Below are 23972 nucleotides of genomic sequence, written 5' to 3' on the forward strand. Positions count from 1 at the left end.
GGGGCGCTGTGCTTATGTCATTTTTGTCCCCTGGCAGCTGAGAGGGAGAAAGCGCGGGCGAAGGGAACGAGGATTCTTCCCTCCTCCTGCTTTTTGCTTTTTTGTTTTTTCCCCGACTCCAGAATTGTAGAGAACGGCGGGCTCTTCCTCCTCTCTTCTGCACAGCCCAGTAAACAGCGCCTGTTGTTGTTTTTTTTCCCCCGGTCCGAAGACGCCGAGGGTGAAGTTTCTGCGTCGCCATGTCGAGCAAACTCGACCAGTTTAGCTGGGCATCTAAAAGCACGAGAAACCGGAGTGAAGTTTCAGGGACTAGTTACATATCGCAATCTCTCTACGAGTCCATTTCTTCCTTTCTCCGGTGCGTAGAAGGCAGCCAGGGCACCTCCCGATTTAGAAAGCGCTCTCTTTAGAAAATAGGGCTCGGGGAGTTTTTTTGTTTTCTCAGGGGTAAATTATTATTATTAGTTAGTTGCGAAGCCGACCCATCGCGACCCCATGGACAACGTTCCTCCAAGCCAGGGGTCTTCAAACCTGGCCCTTTTATGACTTGTGGACTTCAAGTCCCAGAATTCCTCAGCCAGCAACGCTGGCTGAGGAATTCTGGGACTTGAAGTCCACAAGTCATAAAAGGGCCAGGTTTGAAGACCCCTGCTCCAAGCCTTCCTGTCCTCTACCATCTTCTGGAGTCCATTTAAGCTCACGCCTATTGCTTCAGTGACTCCATCCAGCCACCTCATTCTCTGTCGTCCCCTTCTTCTCTTGCCCTCAATCTTTCCCAGCATTAGGCTCTTCTCCAGTGAGTCCTTCCTTCTCCTTAGGTGGCCAAAGGAGTTGAGTTTCAACCTCAGGATCTGGCCTTCTAAAGAGCAGTCAGGGTTGATCTCCTCTAGGACTGACCGGTTTTGATCGCCTTGCAGTCCAAGGGACTCGCAGGAGTCTTCTCCAGCACCAGAGTTCTCCAGCAGGGGTAAATAAGTAGGGTTAATCCGATGTGATTGCGGAAATCGGAAGGGTCGCTAGATGGGAGCAAAAAGTTAGAAGGGCTGTGGAGATTCTCAGTCATCCAGCATGGGTCCCAAAGATGCTTTTTCAGGAGGCAATTGGGACTTTTTTGCGGGGTTCCCCCCCCTTAAAAACGTTTCGCTTCTCATCCAAGTTCTGAAGAAGCTTCTTGGGTGAGAAGCGAAACGTTTTCAAGGACAAATCCAGTCCAGTTGCCTTTGGGAAAAACCCCTTTGGGACGAAGTAAGAAGGATCTTCTTCTATTTGTTGGCATAGAGTGGCAGTCTTAGAATGAATAGGTTTAAGAGCCAGGGAATTTCTTTAGGAAACCAGACCAGTTTGGTTTAGTGGCTAAGGCACTGCGCTAGAAAGTGGGAGAGGGTGCCTTAGCCATGATATCCAGCTGGGTGACATTGGGCCGGTCACTCTCAGCCCAGCCCACAATGTGGTGGTTGTGGGGAAATTAGGAAAAGGGAGGTGTGTTTTGGATATGTTAGCCACCTTGAGTTATTTGTAGAAAATAATAAAGGTGGGATACAAATAAATTAAGCCACCTTATCTCCAGTCCACTAGTAATTTTTTACACAACAGTATCCCCAAACAGATGCCCTCCATACATGGGAGATTGTAATTTCAGGCCCTGCCAGTCAAAATTGAAAGCATTCTGTTAGCCACAGTTCATATGCCTGGACCCATCAAGTTCAATGATAGAGCAGGAACTTTTCAGAGGCTTCTGTTCCAGACCTACCTGGAGAGATACTTTGGATTCTACCTGGAATTTTTTAATGCAATCTTTTTGACACACTTAAGCTTTGTCCTTTCTCATTTGATCTTTGGGAGGAATATGCAGAAACATCACTTTTGCATTGTGGCCTCGTTTTTAACCTAAGAAATGAAAGCTGCCTTCTCGTAGATAGATTTTTATCCCATATCTATAATTTCTGAAGAAATCCATATCTGTAAATATCTGCGGAGATCTTAGGTTGATTATATATATATTTTCTATCCCCCAAGAAAACTAAAATTAATGTTTACAGAAATTAATATTGCCATTAGGTATGTTTATTTTATTTTCCATTGTATCTTATTTTTTAAAAAAGAGTGATGGACGGATGAGTGCTATTCATGATTTTGACTCTACCCAAATTCCTTCTTTTCAGTGAAAGTGACTCCATCGTAAGTGAAGAGTCTGAAGAATCCCTCTCAGAGGGGATTTTAAGCCATTGGTTTAAACAGTATAAATTCAGAAATGAATATCCCTTTTATTCTCTTAAACTGAAACCAAATAGATTTGGCAGACCTAAATCTAGACGGCGTGTTCATATGGCGCCACCAATGGGCAATGTGGTTCCTGGTATTCACATGCCTCAGCCACCTGTCCCCAGTGAAGTGGAGAAAGCTCAGGAGTTAGGAGCACCTCCTGAGGCCCAGGACAGCATCTCCACTGAGGACAGCGACCTGCTAAATATGGAAGCTTGGATTAAGGAGCGAAAAGAACTGCGTAATATGTTGGAGAACTCTGTAAATCTGGAGGAATGGTTGACTGAAAAGAAGCCTCTCACTCAACAAGAAGAAAACATCCTGAGAAAAATAAAAGAAAGAAAAGAGAAGGACGCTAAAATTCAAGCTCTCCAAAGTGTTAAGGTAAGCATAGTAGGAAGTCAGCATGGTGTCGTGGTGCAGAACCGATGACTTGACCTTCCAGATGTTTCTGAACTGCATTGGCAAGCTAACCCATCCCATCAGGAAGAATGGTATAAGTTGTTCCTCAACCACATCTGGAAGGCTCCACTTGTGGATTAGTTAGGCACTATAACGGGGGAGAATCAGTTAAAAGTCCTTGTTATGCATGATGTTCCCGAGGATGACTACAAGCCACTTGTACAACCAGTCTTCTTTTCTCAGTCCAACCTATGTCTGAGGGCTGTATTGAGGATAAGGCAAGAAGAACAAGCTCTTTAGAGGAAGGTCAGCATAAAAATGTAATACGTAGATAATTACAGTGTCCCATGAACTTAGTCGTCTGGATTGTGATCGTGCCTCAAAATTATACTTCACTTTTCAGGCAGGCTTCATACCAAGCCCAGCAATAAATCTTGGCACTATGGGCGCTAGATTTTGTATTCAGCAACTTGCAGTAGGCGCAAAGGAATGGCTATATGAATGATTGGAGACAAGAAAGAAGCCATGTACGCAAAGAATATCTGTCTATTGCTGAATCCAGAGACCAAGCCCTGTGTATCTGTCTTTTCCAGATTTAAAGCCTTTCTTTTTGAGCCAGCAGACTTTGGAAACATTTTGTTCCTAGTCTTGAAAGAGAATATAGTGTATTTGTGTAGACTTGGGTGTTTACATACAGGTCGTCCTCGAGTTAATGACTGTAAATGAGACCGTAATTTCTAAATCATGACAATCATAAGTTGAGGCACCCACATGACAACCTGATTTTACAACTTTTTTTTTTGCAGCGGTTGTAAAATGAATGTCGCAGTATTAAATTGTGTCTATTCATTCCTTTGGCCATTTTTTGCCAGAAACTAGCAAAAAAATGTAAATTGTTGTTATTTAACTGTGGAACACTGCAACTGGCTGTAAAAGTCAGCCAGTTGCCAAGCTCCCGGAATGCAGTCATGGAACTGTGGGGAGAGGGGGTGCTGCCATCAGAACTCTGGAACTTGGTGGTAAGTATCATTTGGGGGGGTAGCATAATTTTGAACAATTGCTACACAAACGAGGACTACCTATAGTTGTTCTATCTACCTAAATTTTATTGCATCCCGTCTTACTTCTGATTTCCTTTGCAGCAAATACAAATACAATTATAAAATTATCTCTTACTCTGTTATTACCAAAGCACTTGAATTAATGAATTTGACCTGTGAATGCAATCAGTGAAGCCACAAAATGAGATCAAAATAGGACATATGTCAGACAAGTTGTCTATTTGCTTTTTGTCTTCAGTAATATATTCACCAATCAGCTTGTGTTTTGCAAGACAAGGGCTGGTTGGCTTATCGACTGAACAACTAACCAAGTCTTTGCATTTCTGCTTCGTCAAAAACGAAGTTGAGCATAATCCTTTAAGATGTTGGATGTCTTTCCGCAGACCGCACCCAAGAGTGAACCAGTGAAAACTACGCCTCTTATTCGGGCTCCATATCCGCCATCTATTATTACACTACAAAATCTTCTGCATAAGCAAAAACTCAAGCTTGTGGATGTCTTCAAAAAAGCTGACAGGAGCAGGACAATGAAATTCAAAAGAGTGGATTTCCTTAGAATTATCCAGGAGGTAGGTGGAAAAACCTTACACTCCCTAGTTGTTGATTTTGGTGGCTTTGAGTCACTGTTGAGTCCTGCAGGCCGCCTGGATAAGTCCCTGAATTTTTCTGGGTGAGGTTTTAGAGGTTGGTTTGCCAATATTCCGTCTAGGGTTGAGAGTGACCGGCCAAAGCTCATCTCGTTGGATATCAAGGATTTCAAGGTAAGCGCAGAGTTCACAGTCTCCCATTTCTAGCCTTCAGAAGTACCTTAACCACTGCATCACACGGCTGTCATAATCACTAGTTAGATTCTTTCTTGATGCCTTAATAGGGAAAATTGCACATTTGAGTCAACAAGTGCTTTTATTTAGTCATTAACTTCACTGACAATATATATTTTTTCTCCGTAGATCGTGAGGTGAAGGGGGCATTTTGGCTTAGCATATTGAATACCGTCCATTGTGATTTATTAAAATGTGTTAAGCAAGACAGTTCCACATCATATTGCCAAAATACAACAGTAAAGCCACCAATATTCAGTCATATGATTCTCTCTTTTTTTTGGCCATTTCACAGGCTTAAAAGTTTCATAATGAGTATTGTTGTTGTTCAGTCGCTAAGTCATGTCCGACTCTTCACGACCCAATGGACCATAGCATGACAAGCTCCCCTGTCCTCCATTGTCTCCTGGAGTTTGCCCAAATTCTGTTTATTGCATCAAAAAGACAATCTAACCATCTCAGCCTCTGCTATTCTTCACTTTTTTTGCCTTCAATCTTTCCTCCCCTCAGGGTCTTTTCCAAGGACTCCTCTCTTCTCATTAGGTGGCCAAAGTATTTGAGCTTCAGTACCTGTCATTCCAAATCAACCCCAAATCAGGGTTGATTTCCTTTAGGATTAACGTAATGAGTATATCAAGACTTAAAACTGGCTTGCAGAAAACAATTTGAACATTTTAAAATGCGATTGTGAATAAATCACAATTACTTTGGTTTGCATAATGACTCAAAAGTATTTATTAATTTTTATCCTGTCTTTTTACTTATACGAGGGCAATGTGTTTGTTTGCCACCCTGAGTTATTCACGAGGTCAATTCGGAAACAAACCTCTGTTTGGTTATCAGTGACAGACACTTGCAGATACAGAACTTTTATTGTAGACGTTAGAAAACTACAACATTACATTACTTTTTGACATAATTGCCATTCAAATTGAGGCACTTGTCATAACGTCTTACAAGGTTTGAAATTCCTTAGTAGTTGCTTGGCCCCCAATCTTGGCTATTGGGGGGGGGCGGGGTGTGTGATCAAAAACATCCCAATGGAACTGTTTCAAAAGTTCTTGGGTGCGTCTAGCAGTGTATGGGTGAGTATTATTGTGAACCAACACCACACCCGAAGTCAGCATGCCCCAACACTTGTTATGGATGGTTCATCTGAGTTTTCTTAACGTTTCACAGTAGACTTCTGAATTGATGGTTGAATCATGCTCCATGAACTTCACTAGCAGTACTCCTTTGGCATCATCACATTTGGCGGAATTTTCTATGGCACCATTTAGGAAAACCTAAAATGTTCTAAAAAGTTTGCTTAGCCTGGTACTAGACAAGTAAAGAGTCATTTTCTATGACTAGAAGATTTTATTAATTTAATTATTGATCTTGTAAAGTTTGTTCCTGAGTTGACTCCCTGCAGTTTGATAGATTAAGAGCAAAAATAAATACATGAGGATAGTAAAGTCTGATGGAAAAAATTGAAGCTGAAATCTTAATACTTGGGACCATAACCGTTAATCAGACTTTTGATATAACATTTTAGGTTCCTGTCATCTGGTTAATTTACATTAAGAAATATTCATATACCCTAATTCTTTAGAAGCATGCCATATGAAAGTAGCAATGAGAGTATCTGTGTGTGCAAATATAGCATAGGAGTCTTCGTAAAAAGAAAAAATTTCAACTGCTTCGCAGCACTTTTTGTTTAAGAGAATCACACGAGCATCACCAGTTTGCAATTTGCTGATGTTCAAAGTGCAACATTGCTTGTATTGCAATCGTCGAGCTGCATGATTTCTCATAGGAAACTGCACATTCTATTTGCTCATTAAATCAGGTCCTGTGCACCTAGTAATAAACTGGACCATAGCGTGTACATATCTAGCTATAATGGGAAGATACCAATGTAAGTAATTGCTCTCTTTGAAATAGATGTTTCCCCTTGGATTTTTTTATCATGTCAAGACCCAGACCTAACCACAATTTTTGTTTCCAGACCAAGGTGCCTATCAGTAAAACTGACTTAGAAGAAATCATTGTCTTTCTCACCATTTCAAAGAAAGGACATATTATAACTGGTGCTGACTTGGCTGAATGTCAAAGATTATGGATGGATAGTTTAAGGGACAACTGGAAACAGCCAAGGCAAGGTAACAAGGGAACTAAATCGATACAGGCGATTGAACAGTTTTCAGTCCCTGATAGGTTTGATCCTGTAGATCTGATTTACAGATTTAGTTGTTAATGGCACCATAAACAAATATCTAAGGTTTTTGAAGGTATTTGGAAATTCTAGACCAGGGGTGTCAAACTCAATTTCATTGAGGGCCGCATCAGCATTGTGGATGCCCTCAGGGGGCCGGATAGGTATGGCCAGGGTGGGCGTGGCCTACTGGGTGGGCGTGGCTAGAGTGTGTATGGCCTACTGGGTGGGCATGGCCAGCTCTACATCGTTGGCATCAAGGGTGCCTATGGGAGCCTGGGCAGGAGTGGGACAGATCTGAGGGTCTCTGGCAGAAGGAGGGTCTCTGGGCCAGGGCCATGGCAGTGGGGGCCGTTCCCTCACTGTTTCCAGGATGGCTTCGCGGGCCACATGAAACCACTTCGTGGGCCAAATCTGGCCCCCAGGCCTTGTGTTTGACATGTCTGTTCTAGACTGTAATCCCAAAATATTTGAAGAATAGCAAGTTGGGGAATACATAAATAACTTAAAAAGAATTAACATTCTAGTCAATGACATGATATTGGTATTGGCTATAGGCTGGCTGCAGTTTGGCAATTTAATATATGTAAAGAAATAAGAAACAGTCATATAAAGTCATATGTATTCGTTTGGTTATTTTAACAGACGTTTAAAACAGTGCAGATTAGTAATTGTGAATACCAACTGTTGAAAATCAATGTAAGACGGGGACATTTTTCTAATTTCTGAGAAAGTATTTCCTGAACTAAGTAGAAGCCAGCGTGATAAAACAGCTCAATGGTTGATGGCTTTATAATGGGGTTTCTGTTTTTCCCCCCTTTGTTTTAATAATCATGCTAAAGAGTCATTGCCTGTGGCAAAAACTGCATCCATCACTGCAATCCCTCATGCCAAGTCCAGTATATCTTCTCAGGTAGCTTGTCCACCTAAGTCAAACCATTTGCAAGTTCCTCCCATCAACACTGAGACAGATCGCAGGCACTTAACTTACAACCAAATGGAAATAGTTGGGAAGAGATACAAGGAAACCAGACGACGGCTAAAGGTACTATATTTTTGTGGCCTGCTTTGGATAACTGACTACTTTGGGAAACTGACTACTAGCTGGTTACATTCTAGGCAGAAGGCCATTTCATTTTATAGTACTGATAAATCACTAAACGCCTCAACAAATAGCCATAGCCCTTAGACCAGGGGTGTCAAACTCAATTTCATTGAGGGCCGCATCAGCATTGCAGTTGCCCTCAGGGGGCCGGGTGGGTATGGCCTGGGTGGGCGTGGCCTACTGGGTGGGCGTGGCTAAAGTGTGTATGGCCTACTGGGTGGGCATGGCCAGCTCTACATCGTTCGCATCAAGGGTGCCTGGGAGGCCTGGGCAGGAGTGGGAGAGATCTGAGGGTCTTTGGCAGGAGGAGGGTCTCTGGGCCAGGACCAAGGCAGTGGGGGCTGTTCCCTCACTCTTTCCAGGATGGCTTCGTGGGCCACATGAAACCACTTTGCGGGCCGGATCTGGCCCCCGGGCCTTGTGTTTGACACGTCTGCCTTAGACTTACCGTATATACCGCTTTACAGCCCTCTCTGAGCAGATTACAGTAGAGTCAGCCTGATGCCCCCCAACAATCTGGGTCCTCGTTTTACCAAACTCGAAAGGATGGAAGGCTGAGTCAGCCTTGAGCCAGTCAGGATTGAACTCCCGGCTGTTGGCAGAACCACTGCAGTACTGCATTCTAACCACTGCAACACCAGGGCTCCTGAAATCTAAGGGAAAGAAACGGCACCAGAGAATGGGGAAAAGGGAAAAAGCCCAATGAGGGCGGCAGTCACAAAGATGCCTGCCAAAGTAATTCCCTATCAGTGTTCACTAAGCACATTGCGCTTTAGATTGTAAGCCGCCCTGAGTCTTCGGAGAAGGGCGGGGTATAAATGGGATTAAAAAAATAATAAAAATAAAAATAAAAAACTTAAGTGCAGGCAGCAGAAGTAGCTCTACCTCTGTGGAAGAGCCCAGCATGTATAATTGCTGGCTAATCCTATCATCTTTCTATTAGAGGAGTAGCACCTTCCTTGGATCTTGAACAGCAAGTTTTCCTGTATTCAATCAGGTTAGATGGTGTGATGGGTTTCCCCGTTGCTGAGTTAAAGCTGGTTGAGCTGGTTGAAAATTAAACACTTAGGAACCTGTTCTCCCTCTTGCCAGTCTCTATACCAACGATGGCGAAACTTGTAGAGACCGAGTGCTGAAACTGTAACCCAAAACCCACTTAGGTGAACGAACCTTTATTGTCAAAGTACAACCCTGTATACATTGAGATTGGCCGAGCCTCCCTTTGTGCCCCCACCACCACCTAGCACCGTCTGGTGCTAGGTGGGTGTGGCCAATTGGGTGGTCGTGGCCCGTTGGGTGGGTGTGGCTGCGATGGTAATGGCAGACTGGGCTGGACTAAAAAGTTCGATCAATTAATTCCAACTTTGCGAGATTTTTTCCCCCCGCGAGAAGTTGAAATTGATTGATTGAACCTGTTTTTTTTTAATCACGGCTGCGGAGGCCTAAAGCGAAAAGGTTTTATAAAACCCAGCTGAAGGCCTAGGACTGGGGCGACGGCGCGTGTGCCAACAGAGGGCTCTGTGTGCCACCTGTGGCACGCATGCCATAGGTTCGCCACCACGGCTCTATACTGTCTATTGCCACTGTTTCCCAATGCTAACAGTCACCCTGACTTACCTCCCAAATAACTTACCGTATATACTTGAGTATAAGCCGAATTTTTCAGCCCACTTTTTGGGCTGAAAAATTCCACTTCGGCTTATACTCCAGTCAACAAAAAAACTTACCGAGGACTTGTGCGCGGCCGAGGCTTTGGTGCTTCCGGGATTGCGCGCACCTCTCCCAAGCCACCGCCGTCCGGAGACCTGCCGACGTTTGGGGAGGTTTGGGGAGGTGCGCGCCTCCCCAAACCTCCCCAAACGTCGGCAGGTCTCCGGACCTCCGCGCCCTGCCTGCCTGCTTCTTTCCGCAGCGGAAAGAAGCAGGCAGGCAGGGCGCGGAAGTCCGGAGACCTGCCGACGTTTGGGGAGGTTTGGGGAGGCGCACGGAAAGAAGCAGCGGAAAGAAGCAGGCAGGCAGGGCGCGGAGCTCCGGAGACCTGCCGACGTTTGGGGAGGTTTGGGGAGGTGCGCGCGTACCTCCCCAAACCTCCCCAAACTTCGGCAGGTCTCCGGACGGCGGCGGCTTGGGAGAGGTGCGCGCGATCCTGGAAGCACCGAAGCCTCGGCCGCGCGCAAGTCCTCGGTAAGCTCCGGGCGGTCACTTGCTTCGCGTCTCCTGAGGGAAGGGGGGGCGACTGGAGCGGGCGTGTTTCCTCGCCTGCTGGGCGCCGCGATTTGCCCGGGGAACGCGCGGACCCCGAATGGCAGCGTGGAGCGAGGAAGCGGACAGCCAGGGCTTCCCCGAGAGCCGCGGCCACACAGGGTATTCCTGTGTATTCAGGCTTGCAAAATGGCGGATCGAGTCTCTGCTGGCGGCAGAGGCTTGCAGAGCGCGGATCCAGCCTCCGCCGGCGGCGGAGGCTTGCAGAACGGCGGATCGGCTTATACTCGAGTCAATAACTTTTTCCAGTTTTTGGGGGTGAAATTGGGGGTCTCGGCTTATACTCGAGTCGGCTTATACTCAAGTATATACGTTTTATTTACTTATCGTTTTTACAAATAACTCAAGGCAGCGAACATACTTAACACAACTTCCTCCTCCTCCTCCCCTGGGATAATGGTAAGAATACAACTTTAACACTAGACACCTGTTCAGTATAAAATGCAGAAATGGCAGATGCAAATGGGAAGACCCCACGGAGCACTGATTTGCCCTGAACTAAAATATTAGTTTGTGACCATGGGTGTGCCCTCTTTAGTTTCCCTCAGCAGTAAAGCAGAGATTTTATAAACTGCAATTTGACTTTGACATTGATAATTGATTGCTTGGAGCCGTTGCTGCAAAGTTGTTGTTGCTGCTGTACAGCAAGTGTCCCCAGTTCACATCTACGCAACATTTTTTAAATCCATTTTCAGTAAAGGTCTGCCCAGAGACCTGACTTCTTTCTTGCGGTAGGACAAAAAATGTCTTTGTCCTTTTAATTAGTGTCTCACTATGTTACAACTTTAGCGGTATGTAAGAACATTTATTGCACAACAGTATTGCTTTATAACAGAGACACTGTCTTATTTTTACAGAGGAAAACTAATCCATTAGATTTTGCGGAACAGTGTAGACTGGTGAGGTCTGGAGACCCAGTTATCGATAGTCACTGCTTGCCAAGCTGCCTAGAGGGTGAAATGGGAGAATTGGTGGACCAGCATCACCTGGCATGCCACTATGTCTACTTTCAGTGTTTGAAGCTTTGCGAAAAATATGGAATTCCAATTTCAGAAAGAGCACTAAAAAGAGGTATGAGAAAAAACACGGAAAGAGTGCCTTATATCAAGCAGCCCAATCCAAATTCAACTTCATGTTTCAGCTTTACAAATTCAGGATGGAAGCCACTAACAGACAAAAATGTTAAGGGGAAGGCTATTTTGCATTTCTAAATTCAGGAAAATGGGTCTAGTAGTGTTGTGATAGTGCTTAGAAATCAACTAACCCACTAAATGTCATGATGTTTCTAAATAAGGATGCTAAAGATTGTGTTGAATTCCTCAGTGCAGGACTGTGAATTAAAATAATTTTTTTTTAACCCTTATGATTTCAAAGGCAGGTTCCAGAACATGGGACACTGATAAGAAAATAATATAATATATGTTGGGCTCCTTCAGATAATTTCTGCATTTCTTTAGGTTTCTGTAGCATAACCTTAGGGATGCGGTGGCTCAGTGGGTGAGCTTGTGAATCAGATGGTCAGCAGTTTGGCGGGTCAAATCCCGAGTGCCGCATAACAGAGTGAGCGCCTGTTACTTGTCCCAGCCTCTGCCAACCTAGCAGTTTGAAAGCACGTAAAAATGCAAGTAGAAAAATAGGGACCACTACGGTGGGAAGGTTACAGCGTTCTGTGCGCCTTTGGCGTCTAGTCATGCCGGCCACAAGACCACCGAGACATCCTCGGACAAGCGCTGGCTCTTCAGCTTTGAAACGGAGATGAGCTGGCCTAGAGTTGGAAATGACTAGCACGCATGTGCGGGGAAACCTTTACCTTTACCTTTTAGCTCAACCTTGGCTTGAATCTAACACTATATCAGGGTTTGTTTTGTGATCTTGTCGCAAACCCTGAATTAAAGCTGCTGTCCCAGGCTCATTTCCTTAGTGAGGCCCAACTTTCATATAAAAAGAATAAATGTGTGATCCACACTGCAGATTGTCAATTACATATAGACATTATTCGGCTCCATCATTTTTAAAGAATCTACCTGCCTTAAAATGTGCTAACTGATAAAATCATAGATAAAATTTACAGTTTGCAATTAATGCTGTCTGTAAAGTTTAGAATGACCCATTGGTCTGCACAGTTGATTTTCCTGTTGTTGTTAGTTGCGAAGTCGTGTCCGACCCATCGCAACCCCATGGACAACGTTCCTCCAGTCCAGGCCTTCCTGTCCTCTAGCATCTTCTGGAGTCCATTTAGGTTCACGCCTACTGCTTTAGTGACTCCAGCCACTTCATTCTCTGTCGTCCCCTTCTTCTCTTGCCCTCAATCTTTCCCAGCATTAGGCTCTTCTCCAGTGAGTCCTTCCTTCTCCTTAGGTGGCCAAAGGATTTGAGTTTCAACTTCAGGATCTGGCCTTCTAAAGAGCAGTCAGGGTTGATCTCCTCTAGGACTGACCGGTTTGATCGCCTTGCAGTCCAAGGAACTCGCAAGAGTCTTCTCCAGCACCTTGGTTCAAAGGCCTCAATTCTTTGGCGCTCAGCCTTTCTTATGGTCCAACTTTCATAGCCATACATTGCAACTGGGAAGACCATAGCCTTGACTATACACACTTTTGTTGGCAGGGTGATGTCTCTGCTTTTTAGTGTGCTGTCTAGATTTGCCATGGCTTTCCTCCCGAGGAGCAAGCGTCTTTTAATTTCTTGGCTGCGGTCCCCGTCTGTGGTGATCTTGGAGCCCAGGAAAATAAAATCTGTCACTACCTCCATTTCTTCCCCATCTATTTGCCAGGAATTGAGAGGGCCGGATGCCATTATCTTGGTTTTCTTAATGTTCAGTTTCAATCTGATTTTCCTGGGTCATTGTAAATCCAGCTGTTGGTCTGTTGTTCAGAAACAGTGATTACTGCTCTTAGAAAACAACTCAGTCACTTAAAGTTCTAGCGCAGCTGTAACAAGTTATGCAACACAGTAGGAGAATAAAGTTTAATCTCACTTCTTTTTTTGTAGTAATTTTATTAAACATTACAATTAAAAGAATAAAACTAATACAAATTTTAAAAAAGAAAACTTCCTTTCATCACAAATAAATAATTTTAGTAACTTATCCCCTTCTCTTAAAAAGCAACAAATGATCTCTGCTTCCCATATCCCATCAGTCCTGATGTCAGCAAAAGTCCACTAAGGATTATCAGAGATAATGACATATCTGTTTTAACCTTGATCAGTAAACTAACTTTATATTCCTTCCTTTTACTGCTAACAATCTCAATCTTTAGTCACTCCAAATAATGTCCTAAAACTTGATTTCTTTCTTTTTTCTTTCACCCTTGTCATAACATTCTTCAAAGTTTTAAGAACTCTCTTCTGTAAATCCAGTGTAGGAAAATTACTCAGATGCACAATCCAGAGCTTATCCCATTTGAACTGAGGTGGTGCCGCTGTGGACAAGGAGCCACTGAAATGACAGCTCATATCCTGTTGCGTTGTACCCTCTAGGATTCACAGACTCATAACTCCCTACCTGATAAAATGCAGGGAAATTCTGATCTCTCTTATGTACAAGAGTTATTATTGGATCAGTATGATACAGTCACCTTGAACATAGCTAAATTCCCTTTCTATAAAATTAGGCAGACTTTGGCCGCCCATCAGTGATCTCACCACTAACTATAATATAGTATTATATCTTCTGTTTTATTTTATTTCAATGTTTTAATTTTTAATTCTGGTCTGTGGCTGTAATAAAAGGTTGAATTGAATAGACTGTGTAGTATGTTACAGTTGTTCTTTTTTTAAAAAAACACAACACAATGTGTACCGTAGGTCTGCTCTACCCAGGAGACAGGCTCCTGACACTCGGAAAGTACTCCCGGAAGTTCAGGCAGCCAGGAGGATATATTGACAATTCTGTTTACCTCGGGGAATCATCTGATGGGGAAAGCTCTTCCAAAGTTGAGGAAAGGTTTGTTTAATGTATCATGCACACACAGAGATAAATTAACCAGCATAGACGTTCACACAAATTCTTGGTCTACCACAGGGATCCCCAACCTGTCGGACGCAGCCGCTTGGCCAGTGGGCTGCATGAAGGGATGGCCAGTGCACGCACGTACAGCCCCACACTTGCACTAGCGCCACCCTAAGCATTCCCGCTGGTGCTAGCGCCATCCCACACTGAGCTTCCCCACCAGCACTAGTGCCGTCCTGAGCATCCCATTGGTGCTAGCGCCATCCCACCCCGAGCTCCCCACTGACGCTAGCACCGCCCTGCCCGAGCATCCTACTGGCACTAGTGCCACCCATAGCGTTCCACCAGCGCTAGTGCCGCCCCATTTGCAGTACTCGCGCCCGCGCAGCCCCATTTGCACATGCGCTCATGTGCTGCTGTTTGCATGTGTGCGTACGTGGCCCATTTGCGCATGTGCATGGCCTGTTTGTGGGCACGTGCGGTCCATTTGCCCGTGTGCACGTAGCAGTGCCTGCCTCCGTTTCCGGGCCGCCAAAACAAAAGGGTTGGAGACCTCTAGTCTAGCATATCACTGTTAAAACCAGAGATTTTTTTTCATCTGCTATTTTGAAGAGCAGAAATATACCCTGGATTATTCTCCCATTACGGTAATTACCTTCCAGTTGGGTACATGTACATAGGCAAACACTTGTGGACTAGTCAGTAGCTAATTTTTGAATAATCTAAAACTAAGGTATCAGAGGTATTTTGATATACATGTTACCACTGAGAACATTCTACACTGGCATAAATTTGTAGGATACAAAGCTGGAAGAATGATGGGGTTTGCTTTTAGAGTAAAACTATAACAGTAAATCAATAGCATTTTTTCTCTTTAGCTTTTCCTCTTCATGTTAATACTTCTTATTTTTAAAGCTCCAAATCCTCATTTATTTAAGTTTCATACGAACCTAATATACAGCAAATATCTGAAGATAGGTGCCCAGAAGCTGAGGTGTTATGTGGCTCCTCCAAAGCTTGGAATAGGCTCCCTAGAAAGTTTGAATATGAACCTCAGAAGCCAGAATTTGTCATGAAATTATAACTTCAATAGGACAGAAGGAGAATATACACTTTTTAAAAACCAAATACAGCCTTTGGCCCTCAAAAAAGATATGTACTCTCATTGGCAGAGAGAACAAGTTCTCTCCTGGTTTTAGCTACAATTCCCAGTAACTTTCCCCGCTTCGGATATAAAAGATGTTGGGGATTATAGTCCAGCAACATCTTGTCTTCAGTACCTCACCTGTGTAAAATAATTTCTGCTCTTTTCTGCCACTGCAATTAATAAAAACTGAGAAGGGATGCTAATTTATTTATGTGCCCATCACTATTTGCTGAACTGTAGACAATTCATAGCAAACATATTAATACCATGAAAAATCCACTATAAAAATAGATGGTAAATCAACACCACTATAAAATAACACTAAGGACCTCCAACCTCACATTGGCATAATCTGTCACCATAGGCCCTCTGAAACAATGGATCATTTAATAGTTTTCAAAAGTCCAATTTGATGTCAGTTGGAAAGCACTTCTGCCCTCTAGGCACAGCCACCAGACAATCCAGCATCTGCAACTCTTGGTCCTCCCCACATGCCAATTGTAGGGACCTTAAGTAGTTTCTCCCAGGATGCCTGAATTGAGTGCATACAGTTCTGTGTAGACCACGGGTGTCAAACTGCCAGCCAGCAGGCCAGTTGCATCATACAGAGCCCACCCCAGCTCCGGCAATGCAAAAATACTCGCAACACATCACGCAACACGGCAAGTTTGACACCCGTGGGGTAGACAAAGCGGTACTGCTAATACACTCTTGCCAACTCCAAGTTGCCAACACATTCCGGCGCGATCTTAAAACCTACCTTTTTGAACAAGCTGGCCTGGCCTGATGGGATGGGGTTGGGTTTTATAAATTGATCTTAACTTTTTAAATCTGTATTAATTTATTACGGGCATTGCTGTTTAATTACTTTTTAATTTTTGTATCTTGTTTTTTATTATGTATTGCCCTGTTCACCGCCCTGAGTCCTTCGGGAGAAGGGCGGTATATAAATTAAATTAATAAATAATAATAAATAAATAACAATTGTTTCCTCAACGTCCGTTAGTCAACTTTTGATCCAGTTAGGTTCACATTCTCTCAGTGCTCTAGCTGTGACATGAGAAAACTTTTATAGATGAAAGTAGTAATAATAATGATAATCGAATAAATCACAATGTTCAAAGACAGAGTTCTTCTGAAAACAATATAGTGAGAACAAATCAGAACTGGCTGCTACATGTTAGGTCTTGTATGTATGTTTCCCTAGAGACCTTTGGCTGGCCACTATAGAAATGTAATGCGGGACTAGATCTGCTTAAGAGAACATGCAGAGCATTCACCTTTACAGATTTTGTTTCCTTGCATCTGGTGATAAATTTTCATAATATGGAATGTTCTCTACTGTTGCTCTTTTGTTTTAAAGGGCTGTGCTTTCATATGTACAGCTTTTTGCTTTTTCCTATCTAGTTTACTTTAGTATAAATGTTAGAGACACACAAATAAGTGATTCCGCACCCCAGTTTTTCTGAACATACTATGATGCCTTTCCCCCCCCATTAATATCTAAAAATCCTGGAGTTATAGTAACATTTCTTTAAAAAAATCAGCTTGGGGAGGACTGGTCTGATCTTATGGGCTACATTTTTGTTCGCCTTTTTTGTTTACTTCTAGAAAGCCAAAACCAATTAAGAAACAAGTCAGAAAGCAGCCTCGGACCTGCCGCTGGGAGTCATTTAAGGAATTTAAGAAACTGATGAGGTATGTATTCAGTAGGATGGAGTATTATCTAAAAAGCTCTTGGAATAATGGAGCTTCAGTATCCACAAGCACTATTGGTTCCCTTCCATTCAGGTAGGCCATCACTTACTTAATGACCATTTGAAATTACAAAAAATCTTCTCTACAAATCTCTACAACCTGTTTTTGGAGTTACAATGGCTACATGGCTACACAACCCATGATCACATTTTGGGCATGCAGCAACTGACTCACCATTATGGCTGTTTGCACGGCTGTTTGCAGTGTCCCACAGTCACATGAACACAATTCACAACATATTTTTTTTGCCAGTTTCCAATACTCCATTTTTCAACAAAAAACATCCTTTGGGGAAAATGGATTTGCTTAACAACCCACTGGGTTCACTTAACAACTGTGGTAAAAATGTTTGTAACTACAAATCTGTTCATATGATGCCTAGATTTACAACTGCAACAACTTACAACTATAATTCTCGGCTCAATTACTGTCGCAAATCAAGGACTACCCATATTCAATTTGACTTAGCCATTCTGCAAATGGCTAAAAAAGCCATTCTAATTTTTATGTTCTGTTCGTAAAAACAATTTTTTTTTGGACTTCTGCTTGCTTGCCACGTGACATTGATTTTTGTTGTAAATCATTATTCTACATAATCCTGTATGTCATTGGTAAAAGTATTTTGCCAAAGGAATAATAGGTGTACACATCTTTTTATGGAATATTTCTGTGCCACGAGATCAGCGAAATTTATTTTGGTATTACAGAATTATCCTAAAATTTTGTTTTCAGTTTCCAGAGGTTCTGTGCTAATGGAGCTGGGTAGTTTGCTGAGAAAGTTGGAATGCTGGCAAGCTTTTAGGAATATTATACTGTACTGGGAATTTCAAAAAAAATCCTATAGAATTTTACTTGAAATCTATGTTGGATTAATAATCTCAAATTGAGGGATGTGTGGTATGAGGCCGAAAACAATAAAATGCATTTGTACAATCTATGAACTAGAGATCTGCAAATGAATGTGAATATAAATGTGTAGATCTCTCTTTATTTTCTCTAGCTTTAATTTACAAAGGAAATTTGGATTATTTCAGCATTGGGCTATCCAGCCATTTGTGATCATGGCTGTAACAGTAAAAGAAGGAAAACAGTAGAGAAGCTAGAGGGAGTCTTATTTTGATGCTGTCCTACCTTGGCAGTTGGCCATACAAAGGTGCATCTCTTCTCTTACAGATGGAGAGAAAATTGGGTAGTTTTTGCTGTTGGAATATTCAACTCTAAAACGATTTAGGGAGGACAACAAATAATTGACCATAATGGTAGTTTAACAGAGACTTTATATTGAAAGCAGAGGCTATGATTCTAGCCAAGTGTTCGTTAACCACAGCAACTTTAATATTGGACTTCAACTACCAGAGCTCCACAGCCAGTTTGGAATTGACATCCACACATCCTAAAGTTGCTGGGGTTAATAAAGGACACTGGGCTAGCCTGTTATTTTCATTTACCAATATACACTACTGTATGGCATTTCTTTTTTGCCATCCAGCTGTCCAACTTCTTTTTAAATACCGCTTGATTCTAAATTGAAATTCTTTACATTTTACAGTAAACACTCCAAAAAAATACTTCCTCCAGGGGAGATTTGGAATGTGAAATTTCTTGATGAGAATTTGCTTGAGAATCCAGATGTGCTTGCAAAAAAATACATGGAAAGGTATGAGATTACATTTCTTTTGTTGAACTTGGCATTAAATATATAGATAGATAGATAGATAGATAGATAGATAGATAGATAGATAGATAGATAGATAGATAGATGATAGATAGATAGATAGATAGATAGATAGATAGATAGATAGATAGATAGATAGATAGATGGATGCATGATGGATAGATAGATAGAGATAGATAGATAGATAGATAGATAGATAGATAGATAGATAGATGATAGATAGATATTCTAGCAATATATATATATAGCTAGAAATTAGCCTAGAGATTATTATTTATTTAATTTATTTTAATTCCATTTATATCCCGCCCTTCTCCGAAGAATCAGGGCGGCTTACAAGCTTAGCAGTAGCCTTCATCCTATGTATATGCCTGCTTATTAGGGCTTTCACACACACCCCCAAGCGGCATTATTACAAAGTCAGCTTAATTGCCCCCAACAATCTGGGTCCTCATTTTACCTACCTCGGAAGGATGGAAGGCTGAGTCAACCTTGAGCCTGGTGGGATGCGAACCTGCACTAATTGCAGGCAGCTGGTGTTACTTAAGGAGGCATTAGCCCACTGCTCCACCAAGGCTCCTATTAGAAATTCTTGTTTCTCCTTTTATATTTATACTTGATAATTCGCTTTCTTCCTATTCTTTGTTCATAACTTTTTAAAATTCTTTCTCCTCCTCCTCCTCCCCCCACCCCCAGTTTCTGTTTTTAAGGGAGTTCTTCCGACTCCCTTCCCTTTTTAAATAATATTATAAACAAAAGATTATGAGCCTGATGACTTCAGCATTATGTTTTTGTTTTTTAATATCAAATAAACCATAGTGGGTAATGCTAAAAGCCAAGTATATAATACCTGCTTGCACAGCCCGAAATCCTTTTATAGTTGCAGGGTTGTTCCTAGGCTTGTTTCCTCCCTCCCAGCTTTGTGGCATTTGGTTTGGTTTTAAGGGGCAGAGTAGCTGTTTCAAAACATGAACATCCAAAAATGCCATTTTCCCTCCCTTTCAAGTTTTAAGTTGTTTTGCCCTTAAACCACCCCGAAATACACAGAAATGGCCTTTTTCAATTTTTTCAGAACTATTGGCCATTGACAAATTTATCTTCTTTGTTTAATATTTTCATAAGCTCACAAACTTGATTAGTTTCAGCTTATCTTTAACACTGTATAAATCAGCTACAAAGCTGCAAAGAAGTCAAGTTCAACTGACAATTATGTCTGAATTCTAGAACTTGAAATAGAGAAAGAGGTAAAAGATTTTTTTCAATGTATTTTAACGGCATATAGACAGCAATTAAATCTGATGTATTTAACTTACATTTTTCTCAACCTAGATGCTTTTGAATTCCCACAATTTTCAGCAATTTTCTCATGCGAGCAGGAGAATTCTAGAAAATGATGTGTATATCTCTAGATAACACCCAAATTTGGGAAAGTTTATTTAAATCTAACTATTAAGAATCACATACATCAAAAATAATTTTTAAAAAATTCAAATGTAGCACCCAAATAGAAGTACGATAGTAAAAGCAAATGTAAATATGTCTCTATCCTAATCAATCCATGAAGGCAAAGAATTGCCTACTGTTACTTACAATTCATAAAAGGGAAATAGTTGTGTTAGTTTATATTTTTTTTAATTATAATGTAGCTGGCTTTAAAAGGTACTTATTTTTTCAAGTCAGTTTCAAGCAGTTTCTGCTTTAGAAATCAAATTTTTCAGGATACATAATAAATGCAGATGCAAGTGAGCACCAGTAGGAGGCAGTGTTGCAGATCAACTTGACCCAAGCCTTTTAGTTTGCACTTCAGATTTAGGTTACAGTACTTTATTTTAATTTTGACTTAGGGTTTATTCTCATTAAGGTGACAACAATAAAATTTCAGTTCCTCTTTATTTTTTTACTTGTCTACATATAAGAATTTCATATTAAAATGCATCAAAACAACATATTAAACCTAAATCGTGGCTTGCACTGCATACTGCAGTGGTTCCCAAACTTTTCTATACCCCGCACCCCTAGAACGCTTCTGATATATTCTCGCACCCCTTACAAAAGTTCAAAATAATGGCAATGAATTATGTGTATACCCTGTAGTTTTGAAACTTCTAAACCCTCTGGATTATCATCTCGCACCCCCGGTTGGAACCCCTGGCATAGTGGCAATCTGGCAAATTTGGAATCAGATAAGCCACATTGCAGCTTACGTTCAGACCCTAAATTTTTCTTCCTTTTTTTTTAGCAAAATGACAAAACTTCATTTTATTAAACCTCCACCTCATTTTTTCTGTCTATTGTTTCATGATCATGTTATTTGCTTGCAGAGAACTGAGGAGAATGTACAACTGCCTGAATCCCTTGACCAACCCTAATAGTTTCTGGCCGGGGCATCTTCTTGATAAGCTGCGCTTGTGTCTACCTGAATCAAGGCAGGATAGAAGTGAAGTTCTGTTCAGCCGTGTTTCTCGCACACACCCAGTCAATCCTGGTATTCACGTTCCTCACCGCAACTGGCCGGTCAGCAACAAGGGATCCATGACCTTAGAGGATCCAGAATCTCGCAAACATTATATTTGATGGCATTTTTGAAGAACGTGACCAAGAAATCTGCTGCATTGGACTAACAGAGGGTCATTGTCCCATTTATACAATATGACAAAATTATGACTTGGTGAGAGGGGCTTTCAGACAATCAATCTGTATCTGTTTTAAGCAGGTTGCACAAATTACCATGCTACAGTTTTTCAATGAAAGATTTGAAAATCCATCTTTCGTTTAATTAGAGAAGCAGCTTTTCTTCCATTCCCTCCTTAGAAACATACAGTAGAGAGGCACACAAAGCAGCAAATTTTTCAACGGGTGGGAAATTGGTAATCTTCTAAAATGGGATTACGGTTCCCATTAGCTTTGACAGTCAAACGGACTCTTCCAATTTGGTTGCACATTCCCCCTCTGTTATTTCAGGAGATGCATCGATATTGTTATAATAATGGTACTGCTGAGAAGGCTGAGGGAGGTGCAAGGGCTGTGTGGAAGAAGACATATTTTGTGTGCAGAATGTCCCATTTTTGTGTCCTGGCATCTTCAGGCAAAAGGACTACACTGGATCAAGCAACAAGACTCTGGCTAAGCAGTCTGTTTCCAGTGTGACCAGCAAACTGCGTCTGGAAAACCTCTAAGCTGCCCTGGGCTCTGCCTTTACAAGAAGAGAGGAAATTCCCTTGTTTATAATCTTCTTATACTGCAGATAGTTTTATCAACCTATATCATATACTATTCTGTCTTTATTTTTTCCTAAAATGGTCATCTCCCGTCATAATGTTTCCTGACGGAGATGGAAGATGGTCACTTTTTGTCTCATCCTGTAGTATCTGCATGCAATATACTGCACTGTAGAAATGGAAATCCTATACAGTGTAAAGGGCTTTCTTGATCCAAATGGCTGAAGAGCTTCTGCGTGTTATATACAAAATTTAAGGTACAACTTTGTACTCAATTAGGATAAAGAGCAATTTTGCACTGCCAGGATCATTCCTGAACAATTCAAGCATAAGATCAATATCTAACTTTAGATATTTCAGTAGTATCATTAGATATTTCATTTCCTTAAAGAGATCGGTTGTGTTCCCTGTTAATATTGATGGTGAGCCCGTTATCACAGCACCCTTAGTGAAATCAAACACAAATCTAGTCAAATTTTACAGGTGATTGTAGCTGTACACAATTTCACACTGATTAAAAACTACTATTTGGAGAATTAAAAAATTCCATTTAGGTCGTGCCTGATATTCATTGATCCTTTATACTAGGAGACAACTAGCAAGGCCCCATTCTTGCTGGACAGGTAAACTTCAATAAGTCTGACTTGACTGCTACAGCCAACTTTGAAAAGATTTAATTTAATAGAAGGGCTTTTCAGCCACTCTTTTGCTATAGCTTTTTTTCTTGGAAGACAGGTAATGTGAAATGATTGGATTTTGGTTTTCGTACAGTCCAACCCTATGCAATATTAGGGTCCCTTATATTAACTGGTATGAACAAGCTCTGGCAGTGCCTTCTGCCACAATTCTCCTTCCCCCCCCTCCAGATGAAAAGATCTAGGCACAGCTGCTGGTGCCACTACCTACCGTAACAGTTCCTTACAATACACCGTATTGGGGTGTAGATTTGAAAGCGTACTAAACCAGTTCTCAAAACCAGCCTCAAACAGCTGAGTGAGCTGCCCAATCAAGCAGGAGAAAAGGCTCAAAATCCAGCAACTTGCTTTCGACAGTTACTATAATGTTCAAAGTGCTCAACCCAATTTCAAAACAAGCCTGCTAAACAGATGATCATAAGGCTGAGGAAGCTGTGTCGTAACATGGGAGAGCTGATATGAAACTTGAGGAGATGGGAACAGTAATTCCCAGGCTAGAGATGACCATTGCATAAATGTATTGCCAATATCTAACTTCAAGGTTGCCAAGCATCTGTTAATAAAGAAGAACAGAAGGATAAAACCTTTGGAAAAATAGGAAAAAAATTGCATTGCCGAGAGCTATTGACTTATGTGTGGCTTCAATGTTTGCAATAAACATCCTACCATAATTGCTGTAATTGGGACTTGATGTGAGTTTTCTGTCAAGCCATGCTGAGAATGTTGGTTAGAGGTGAAAATGCTGGGAGCTTGTTAAATGACTTGTCCAGTAGATTGCTTAAAAGCTGCAAGGTGACAACTTTCTAATTTGAGGGTGAGGGAGCGATCAGAATAAGGGTGATGCTGACATTTCTGTAAAAAGATACTGTTAAATGTTTGCAAAATCTCACAATAGGGTGTTTGGAAACAAACATAAATTTATGTAGCAAGTAGAATATTAATATCCAGACTATGATAGTATATTAATTTGAATTGGAGGCATAAAAGAGGAAAACAGAATCTGGAAAAGAGCAGAACTATAAGATGTAGCTAATGTTACCTTGGCTTTTTTACACAATAGAAGCACTGACACCCTTTGAATGGAAGAATTGAATCTGCTTTCAAGGATTTCATTTAGCTATTTAACCCTATTGGATCTTCATAAATTAGTTTGCAAGTCAAACCTACGAGTGTTCATGAATTGGTCATTAGCAAAAGCCACATTTTCATACTTCAAATGGATGCATGTATATAGCTGAGCTATATTACGGTTATGATATCCTACATTTTATGTTATTCAAGTTTTGGATCTGCAACTAGCATGGGAAATGCTATCTTCATTCATTTTATATAGCACGCTGAGCCCTAGTTTGCCTAACTGTTTCATTAAATAAACTACAAATGGTTGCAGTTTATTTAATGAACCATTAGGGTTTACACT

General features: G+C 41.5%; 1 protein-coding gene across 1 annotated transcript; it reads left to right on the plus strand.

Moving 5' to 3' along the window:
• The first annotated feature begins 191 nt into the window (after positions 1-191).
• EFCAB12 (EF-hand calcium binding domain 12) lies at positions 192-23210 on the plus strand. Its single transcript, XM_081316405.1, has 11 exons — positions 192-358; positions 2163-2646; positions 4109-4294; positions 6537-6690; positions 7586-7788; positions 10459-10509; positions 10968-11181; positions 13915-14053; positions 16818-16904; positions 18514-18621; positions 20961-23210. The coding sequence occupies exons 1-11, from the start codon at positions 240-242 to the stop codon at positions 21211-21213; spliced, it is 1998 nt and encodes a 665-aa protein (XP_081172531.1). The 5' UTR covers positions 192-239; the 3' UTR covers positions 21214-23210.
• Positions 23211-23972: the final 762 nt, after the last annotated feature.

This window comes from Vipera berus, assembly GCF_964194415.1.
Source record: "Vipera berus genome assembly, chromosome: 2".
Classification (NCBI taxonomy): domain Eukaryota; kingdom Metazoa; phylum Chordata; class Lepidosauria; order Squamata; family Viperidae; genus Vipera; species Vipera berus.